At 51.8% G+C, this 9,140-nt stretch overlaps 4 protein-coding genes across 4 annotated transcripts; 2 read left to right on the top strand and 2 right to left on the bottom strand.

Annotated features, from left to right (window-relative positions):
• Positions 1-151: 151 nt before the first annotated feature.
• On the top strand, positions 152-3,039 carry JCM6883_005538 (uncharacterized protein; the record flags this gene model as incomplete). The annotated part of the gene is made up of 8 exons (XM_076632476.1): positions 152-369; positions 443-579; positions 649-887; positions 958-1,155; positions 1,222-2,187; positions 2,255-2,348; positions 2,420-2,904; positions 3,019-3,039. Coding segments are annotated over 8 exons (2,358 nt in total), but the record flags the coding sequence as incomplete, so codon positions are not given.
• A 717-nt stretch (positions 3,040-3,756) lies between these two features.
• On the top strand, positions 3,757-4,326 carry JCM6883_005537 (uncharacterized protein; the record flags this gene model as incomplete). The annotated part of the gene is made up of 3 exons (XM_076632475.1): positions 3,757-4,017; positions 4,084-4,152; positions 4,225-4,326. The coding sequence occupies 3 exons, from the start codon at positions 3,757-3,759 to the stop codon at positions 4,324-4,326; spliced, it is 432 nt and encodes a 143-aa protein (XP_076487627.1).
• A 225-nt stretch (positions 4,327-4,551) lies between these two features.
• On the bottom strand, positions 4,552-6,711 carry JCM6883_005536 (uncharacterized protein; the record flags this gene model as incomplete). The annotated part of the gene is made up of 9 exons (XM_076632474.1): positions 4,552-5,125; positions 5,187-5,293; positions 5,352-5,459; positions 5,525-5,891; positions 5,960-6,010; positions 6,064-6,102; positions 6,184-6,276; positions 6,347-6,481; positions 6,551-6,711. 9 exons carry the CDS (start codon positions 6,709-6,711, stop codon positions 4,552-4,554), a joined length of 1,635 nt encoding a protein of 544 aa, XP_076487626.1.
• Positions 6,712-7,001: 290 nt separating this feature from the next.
• Positions 7,002-9,116, bottom strand: LHP1 (tRNA maturation protein LHP1; the record flags this gene model as incomplete). Its single annotated transcript, XM_076632473.1, has 5 exons — positions 7,002-7,168; positions 7,239-8,020; positions 8,085-8,188; positions 8,255-8,856; positions 9,044-9,116. The coding sequence occupies 5 exons, from the start codon at positions 9,114-9,116 to the stop codon at positions 7,002-7,004; spliced, it is 1,728 nt and encodes a 575-aa protein (XP_076487625.1).
• Positions 9,117-9,140: the final 24 nt, after the last annotated feature.

Below are 9,140 nucleotides of genomic sequence, written 5' to 3'. Positions count from 1 at the left end.
TTGTGTTTTTTGTCAGCGATCTTTGCTCTCTCTCTCTCTCTCTCTCTCTCTCTCTCTCTCTCTCTCTCTCTCTCTCTCTCTCTCTCTCTCTCTCTCTCTCTCGTTCCTCACCTCGATGATGATACTGAACCAAACACGACCTGTATGATAGACCACCTCCGATTCGCACTTGATTCATCTCGGTTCAGGAGCCTACCAAATCTGCGACGCTTTACTCCGTCGACCTCTCCCCGAAACCGACGAGATCATTAAAGAAATTCAACAGTTCGCGAAGAGCAGAAAGATCGAGGAAAGTAGAATCGTACTCGTTGCGGATATGCAAGGAATGGAGAAAGAGGTTAAACAGAGATTGATCGAAGTTAGGAATGAGTGAGTTCTCCCCGATTCCGACGGTTTCGACTTTGCGGTCCATACTGATACGTCGTTTCGTGGCGACCCCAAGGTTGAAATTGAAGAAGATCATTCAGGGAACGACGGATCTAGTTCGAGCAGTTTATGAATCCGATCCTTCGAGTTTGTTCGAACGAGATCCCGACGATGCGACGATGGACGACGAGAGTCAAAGTCAATCACAAGCTCGTGAGTTTCCGCTCCTTCTATCTTCTCACGTTCGGGCACTAACAAAGCGGTTTCTCGCGACGATTTCAGGACCAACTCCGACTGCTGCCCCTTCGACGTTCGATCAAACTCCCCCCTTCCCGACTGGTGGAGTTGGCGCTACTCATCCTGAGTCGGAGTATCCGAACCCTTCTGCTTCTGCCTCGGGATCGGGAGGTGGTGGGGCATCAGGATCTGCTTCGGGTCTATTGGGAGTGAGAACTCAAGCGACTCAGGAGAGGGATGAAACGACTGAGGCGGAACCTACTGCAACTCAAGCACCCAAGAGAGTACGTGCCACTATCTATATCCCACTATCTGCTGTGGCAGGCTGACTGGGCCTCTCCTGCGCTGTGCTAGTTGACTCGTCGAGCGAAAACGAAAAACCCAGAAGACATGTTCGGAACGATGCTCAACGACGACAACGACGATCAAGATCGACGAGGAGCTTCTTCATCGAGTTCTCGAATGACTACTCGACGTGGTCAATCGGTTGAAGCTGAGGGTTCGAGATCTGGTTCAGCTTCGATGGATTTGGAATCTGCTCCCTCGTCTTTCGTGAGTCTTTCCCTTTTCCCTCGCCATGCTAGACGTCTACTCTCCGGCTGACGATGGTATGAGCAGGCTGCACCACCTTCTGCACAAGGACCCGCTCCTTCTTCCTCGAAACCTACTTTACTCAAACGACGAGCGAAGAACGCAACCGCTGCTGCTCCTCCCCTCTTCTACGATTTCGATTCGCCTCAACGTTCACTCGATCAAGGTGGAGCTACTCAAGGAGGAAGTGATAATCGTCATCAAGAGATGGTGAGGGAATCGGTACCGCGAGAGGAGAGGTTGAAGAGGTTGATGGAGGAGGACGAGAGGGAGATGGCGAGGGAACAGACTCAAACACAAGCTCGAGGTGGAGCAGCAGCAGCAACAGGAGCAGAGGTAGGAAGTTCAAAAGGGAAAGGGAAAGGGAAAGAACGAGAGAAGAGGGAGAGGAGTCAAAGTCGTGAAGTTGAGGAAAGAGCGAACAAGAAGAAGAAGGAACAACAAGTCGCCGAAGCCGACAAGAGGTCTCGAAGTGCGAGCGACGAAGAAGGAGCGGCCGCTTCACCACCACCGACGAAACGAGCGAAGAAAGTCGTCGTTTCGACACAGACGGCTCCTCCGAAGAACAAGAAGGAAACGACAGCGCTCAAGAAGGCGGAGAAGGAAGCAGCAGAGAAAGCTCAGGCGAAACTCTTGCAGATGAAGGTCTCGAAACGAAAAGGTGCCGAAGCCGATCAAGCTTTCAACGAAGATTTCAACGCGCTCAAAATCGTCAGACCGGTATTAAAATCGATGCCGGCGAGGGAGAAGAAGAAGATCGGGTGGAACGAGGACGACTCGGATGTTGAACGAGATCGATTGATTCGAGAAGATCAAGAACACGCCGAGGACGAAGGCGAAGACGAGATGGACCCGACGAAATGGAGGACCGTCACTCAAGCTATGTTCAACGTTCGAGAGTTGGAGTTCGAACAGAAGGAGAGAGCACCGAGGAGGAACGATATCGAATTACCGGAGAAATGGGCGGGAAGAGCGAACTTTAAACGTTTCAGAGTGAGCTTTTCTCCGACTCGACCTGACAAAGCTATGTGTGACTGACCGTGCATCGTCTCTTCTCTAGCCCAAGAACTCGAAGGAGCCGCGTCTTCCCCTAGCTGATCGACCTCAAATCGACCTTGCGATTCCAGATGCCGTCGATTTCGGACTCGGTGAAGGTTAGTATCTGCTGCCTTATGCTTTCACATTCGGCTCATTTGACTCATCGATGCTGTCGCTACTACTACAGGTTACGTCGACAAGAAGGGTGGTCGATCCTTTTCTCAAGCTCAGCACGAGGAATCGGAAGATGAAGACGACGAATTGTTCGCCGAGCTCGCGATTGGTGGTAGCAAAGGCAAGAAGAAGGCGACTACTACCAGCAAAGCGAAACCCGCTCCGAAGCCGAAAGCGCCAGCGAAGAAATCTTCAGCAGCTGCGAAAGGGAAAGGAAAGGCGAAACAAGTCGTTTTGGATTCCGACGACGAGGAAGAGTCCGAGGCGGCCAGTTCGAACACCCTCAAGGCGGACGTAATGGATCTCGACGACGATGAGGACGATGATGATGATGACGGATTTGGAGGAGGTAGTGGTCGAGGCAGCAAGGCTTCTTCGGTAGCCTCGAGAAGGAAGGCGGCTCCAGCAGCTTCGAAACGTACTACTCGTAAAGCTGCACCACAAACAATCATGATCGACGACAGCGATTCCGACTCTGATTCCGGTTTGACTTTCAAGGTCAGTTTCTCTCACTTTATCTTCGCCATCTCGTTCCACTTGCGAAGTCGCTATCTCGCCCCGTCCCCCGTTCTCAGTCACTGACATAGACTCTCGTCGGCTTGTGGCTCACAGGGATTCGGAAGGAAAGGATAGAACGAGATCGTGAAGCTTGGACGAATCAACGTTTCTGCTAGGCTTTTTCTACCCTCTCGTCTACCCAGCGCGGCTATAGATAACAGCATGCGGCGACTTACACGCTGGCGTCCCGCTTTCGGTGCTCGCGAGCGAGCGGAGGAGGAGAGATGGATTCGATGCGAACGACTCAGAACAAAGGGAATTTTGGGACCGCCTCGCTCGCGCCTTCTCATGAATCTCAACTTCCCTTCGCTAGTGCGCTGTTGCTTCGTCGTACCCTTGACAGATCCGACGTTTAAAGACAGCTAGCGAGCTAGCGACTTTCCGGCGTCGAAACTTTGCGCAACTCGAAATTCGACGACTCGAATTTCGGTCTCCCTTTGTTCGAAATTGTCGTTTTCCGCAGGCCGGTAGCGGTACCGAGCGTCGAGGTCTGATCGCAACGTGGCGTTACCGGCTTCCCTTTCTTCCGGAGAAGTTTCGTTTGTTCTCTGCCAAGAGAGAATTCGACTGATCTTTTTTCGAAACTTCGATTGTTTGTTTGTTCGTGTGGGAGGCTGAGCGGTAGGAAGCCTCTTCCCCTCTCGCTTCCTTTCTTCCTTCGACGACGGCGCCTCCTCCCCTTGTTGTTTGTTTTCGTTAAAACCGAACGCGCACTTCATTTCGCAACTCTTTCACTTCTTCCATCGCTTTCTTCCTCAGCTCTCGATTCACCTGAGTTCCCTTCGACCGATTATGGCAACTGTCACCGCTATCCCGATGTCTCCTACTGGACCCGGTCATACTCCTATGGTGTCGACTTTCGATCCTTCGTTCTCTCCTGGATCTCTTCATCTCGCTCCCTTCGCCGCCTCTTCCCTTTCTGACTCTTTCCTTCAATCGTCCCCGGCCTCTCTATCGTCGCCGGCAGTGCCTATGGGCTCTCGCTACGAAAAGGTCCCATACTCGGGTCCTGGCTCTGCGACGTACGTGCGACAACCGACCAGAGCTCAACTTGTAAGTATCCCTTATCTCGTCGAAATCTTCTCGTTCGAGTTGCTAAGCGAATTTCGACGTCAACAGAAAGAGAACAACGGTGTCTTTCACTCACCGAACCGTCCTTACTACTATCGGGATCCCTCCGGTGCTGCTGTAAGCTCTTTTTCCCCTTTCTTCTCGTCTTGAGCTCAGCGACAGCGACTGATATCTTGCCCGCTCGTACAGTTCATCGACATCGATGGCAAAGTCAGTGGAGAACGATGGATCTACGTAGACCCGCTGGACGGCGTCTCACCTTCGTCTTCGAAAGCATGCTGCATCATGTAGTTAGCTCGACGCCCTTTCCTCTCTTCCTATCTTTCGTATACCCTCTATCTATCTTTTTTTTGCTTGTTGTTCGGTAGTTTCCCGCGCTCTCTTTGGATCTTCGCATTATCGCATCTTGTCTTGCTTGTCGTTCTCTCTTCATTTTGCAACTCTTCTTGTCGGGTGTACTCCTGCTCCCTCACACAGCGGAGAGACACGAATAAAGATAAGATACCATGATATGGCTTACAGTAAGAGGTTCAATACAAATGCAAGCCAGGAAGAAGCGATAGCGGAACACGCGGCGACGAGGCATTTCTTCCCTCTCGCCCTCTCTTCAATACTGAGCTCGTCTACAAGTGATCCTTCTTCCCCGCTGTCAGATTCGTCCTCCGACGGCCTTACCTCTTCCTCCTCTGTGTCCCGTCGATCTCGACTCGTTTCCCTCAGCAAGCCGTATTCCGTTTCTTCGCTTGAGCTTGTTCTTCTTAGCCGTTCGGTCGATACCCTCAGCCGAACGTTGACTTCCCTCGATCTTCCACGAAGCTGCTTGTCGTCGGAGTTGACGCTCGAAGGCGGATCGAGTCCCCTCCTTCGCATTAAACCCCAAAACCCGCTCACGAATCCCAGCTGAACGAGCGCAGCTACCAAGAGGAAGAATAGAGTCGAATCAGGATCTTCGTGACGTGCTGTACCGTCGGTGTCGCTTGATGTTGAAGTTGTCGTCGAAGCGGAGAGTAGGAAACCGGAAATCGTTTGAAAGATGATTCCTCCGCTCATTTCGAGGCTCTTGTGCAAGGCGAGAGCGGCCGGAGCGCGACTAGTCACACATAAGGTCATCAGTTCGAGCGTCAGAGAGAAGCTAGAGCGAAAGAACTCACTCGGCATTGACGATTCTGGGCACAACGAGAACGGAGAGAAGAGGTCCGATGCCGCAAGTCAACGCTGCACCTCCCAAAACGATTTGGTATGGAACAACTGCTGAGAACTAGGATTCGAATGGTTCAGTTCGAAGCCAATCGTGCGAGAAAACGATATCAACTCACGAAGATGAGGCCTGACAGCGACGATGCTAGCCCGATTGGCGCGCTCATGTACAGAGCGGCCATGAGATCAGGTTGCTTGTCGAGTAACCACCCGACCAAGGGATAGAGCTGCCCGCAACACGAATCTCGACTTAGTTACGCAAGAAACAAGTTGAGCGAAAAGAGTAACGAACGAAAGTTGGAGACAATAACAAGATCGATGCTGCTTCACTCGCAGATCGTTGTCCGATATCGTAAACAGCTTGTAGGAGATTCGTGGACAGGTGAATAGTCGTGTACCAGGAGCCCGCGAGGAAACAAATCGCGATGTAAAGCCAAAACGGGTCTCCGAAATTGGTATACGAAGCGAGATCGATCGCCCGAGATTTGTGCGCGGCATGAGGTGCTGAGATCGAGCTAGGTAGGGTTCGAAGCGAGCGTTCCGTTCGTGCGTAGACGATCGAAGCGGCGAATGAAACTCCGGCAAAGCATGTCGCAGCAGCGAATGGCATTCTGGGCGAGAATGAATGGAGCCAGTCGGAAGAAGCACCAGCTAAGAAGCTAGCAAAGATGCAGCTCGGTCAGCGGCTCGAAAGTACACATAAAAGAGGAGAGAGCGGGTGACTAACCTCGACGTTTTCCCGAGAACGAGGCCGAGCGCAACGCTACGACCAACGGAGCTAGAGCCCGAGGTATTGTTCGAGAGTATGATCGTCTCCTGCACGACGCTCACGGGAGAGATGCCGCCACCGAAGAGTAAAAGGCCGCAAATCTAGACGTTTTTGAATTTCTAGGTTAGTCACTCTGCGTGTGCTTTCTTCGGAATGAGGGAAGCGGACTTGCAGTTCCGAACATGTTCATATCATCACCCTGCGAGAGAAAGACCACGAATTGTCCTATGAGAACGCATCCAGTCGCAACGAGACCAACGTTCGCAGCTCCGAATCTGAGTTGAAGCTTGCGTCAGTTTAGTCTGAGACCTTCTTCGCTATAGATAGACGGGGAGATGGGCCTACCTCGGAACTAGGAAGCCGCAAACTAGAGGAGTTACCGTGTTGAGCAGTTCGAACGAAGCGATCAAAGAAGCGAATCCATTTTCGCTCGTCTTGAGGCTCCCCTTCAGCGGGCCGAGCAGGTATGCTCCGAAGTGACTATCCGGTTGACGTATCTACTGTCAGCTCGAGAATTGATCGGATGAGAAGAGGGGAAGATGAACTTGCGATCCGAGTCCGAGCAAACACGCGCATGCGAGCATGATGTGCCGCTTACGAGTGACAGCCTTCTGCTCCATCGCATACACGTCCGTTCGTTCGTCTTCCGACAAGTCCTCCTCGCTCCCGCCCGTCGCGTGATCACTGATTTCCCTTCTCCTTTCATCCATTCATTCGGGCGAGCTAGGTAGGATTCTTGACACCGTGAGATGTAGTTCTGAGCAGCTGAAGCGTGGTGTGTTGTTGGGAGCGGAGATCGCAGAGTGACAGAGCTCGAGTGCAAACAAGAGCGCTTGATCTTTCAACTCTCGAACTCCCCATCCTCTTCTGTTGGACTGCTACAAACGAGAGTGCAAACTTCATACAAGAGCGCAACCCGGCTCAAACGAGAGAAGCGAACGAGAGTAAATCGAGAAAATCATGACAAAATTGTAAAATCGCGTCTTTTCCGTTCCATCGTCTAATCCCTGCGTTGCCTCTTGTTATCACCTCGTCCACCCCTGCCTCCACGTCCGCCTCGACCACCTCGTCCGCCGCGTCCTCCCCTGTTACCTCCCCGTTCGTCAGAGAAAGCTTGTTCGGCGTGGAAACGAGCGCGAGAGATTTGGTGAGAGCGTTCATCAGATTCTGAAAGTGAACGAAAAGTGAAGAGTCAGTCAACGAAGAGAAAACCAGAGAAAAGGTGAATGTGACTGACCAGGAGCGCGAACCCATTCAACCTTGCGACCGTTAACTTCGCTCACTTCCTTCTTCAATTTCTCGAATTGCTCATCCGTGACAACATCCTTGAAGCTAGCTTGACCTTTCGCAGGGTACTCTTGTTCACCGTCCTTGAGTTCAACTTTTCCTCCTCCTTCTTCCTTCTTGACTTCAGACGAAGCGACGACCATAGGGGGAGCCTTGAGTTTCGTAGGGAATTCAGACTTCATCTCGGTATCTTTTCCATCGTTCGAAGGGAGTCCAGCGACTTGTCGGTTCTCTTGAAGTCCAACGAAAGCGGGTTTCGAAATGGGCTCGAGACGACGTTTGAAATCTCCATAGTTGAATCGTTCCCCAGCTTCAGGTTTCCCACTTTCCTTCGAGACGATCGTGAATCGAAGAAGTTTACCCATCTTCCATCCTCCTTCTCCTTGTCCGATTTTGTCCTCATCGACGATTTCTACGTTTCCGTTCGATTTACGAGCCTTGTAACGAACTCCATCGTATTGGATATCTCGTTCTTGAGGGGTCGAGTCGTCTTCGGCCTTGCGCTTCTTCTTCTTGTCGTCGGACTCTTTGTTCTTCGCGTCACGAGCCGAAGCGGCAGAAGGGACCGAAGGGAAACCATCTTCGCTAATGAGACGTTCAGCCCACGCACTGAAAGGCTTTCCAGCGCCCCTGCTGTTCGCGTAAGGGTTTTTGGGGATCGAGTTCGAGTTGGACTCAATGGGTTTCGAGTCGGGAGCGTAAAGTTGACGCTTCTCTTCGACGTAGACGGCTCTGCGCACGACGAAACGATGTGTGAGCCTTCATATTGATCAGCTCGTACAATGGACCGACTCACTTGGACTTGGTCTCGAGAGGAGCACCTTCGAAAGTAGGTTTGGGGTCAAGAGCGAGGAATTTGTCGACGCTGCTCTTGTCTTCGAATTCGACAAAGATGGAACCCTGACGAAGCATCATACAGAGTCAGTATTGGACTAGACTCGCACAAGCTGAAGGAATGAAGCTCACCTTGAACTTTCCACGCCCTTTGAGAGGAGCCTTTCCTTCTTGTCCGGGCTTATCCTCACGCCTCATCCTCAGCGAGAGCACTTTTCCAACTCCAAGCCCACGAGCCCATTCTTCTAGCTTCTTCTGAAGAGCTTGCTCGTTATCCTTGATCGATTGCTTCTCCTCGTCCGTCTCTCCATCCTTCTCCGTCGCCGGGAAACCTTTCGCGTAAACGCTACGTTGTAACGCATCTTCAGGTTTCTTCAACTCTGAAGTCCTCCTAACGTACCATCCGTACCCTGCATCCGATTCATTTCCAAACTTGCGAACTTCGACCGCTTTCGAACGTTCCTTGACCGCTTCGGCGATCGCATCTACCGAACCGAGTCCTTGAGGAGGAGCTTGACTGTAGGTTTGCATACGCTTGAACGAGGCGATCTTTTCGAGAGGGAGCCATCCGAGGTGGAAAGAGTTGAGCTTGTTCTTCGAGTGAGGGTGAACCGCCGAACCTTCGGGAGGAGGGGTAGAAGCGATGACGGCGGCGGGGTCTTGGAAAGATCGAGCCCAGAGGTTGAAGAGGAACTTGTCGAAGGGGAGGTTGGACGATGAGAGGTAGAATTCAACTAAAGGGAGAAGGGAAAACAATCGAACGGGGTCAGTCGCGACTCTGGTAAGGTGGGACGCCCGTTCAATCCATCCAGATACCATTCAAACAACTTTCTACAACAGTCTCGAAACTGCACGAGAGGCGAGGAGACCATTGGAACGGCTTTTGTTGGAAATGAAAGTTGATCGAAAAGGGTTACTCACCTTGAGTGTTGACAGCTTCTTGAACCGCAGAGAGATCTCCAGCGGGAGCAGTGGTCGTAGGTGCTTCACTCATTCTGGTAGATCGAGTTGTAGAGTG

Source organism: Sporobolomyces salmoneus (assembly GCF_050403485.1).
Source record: "Sporobolomyces salmoneus JCM6883 DNA, S_salmoneus_JCM6883_v1_ctg26, whole genome shotgun sequence".
Taxonomy (NCBI): Eukaryota; Fungi; Basidiomycota; class Microbotryomycetes; order Sporidiobolales; family Sporidiobolaceae; genus Sporobolomyces; species Sporobolomyces salmoneus.
This window is presented reverse-complemented; position numbering and strand designations above follow the sequence as displayed.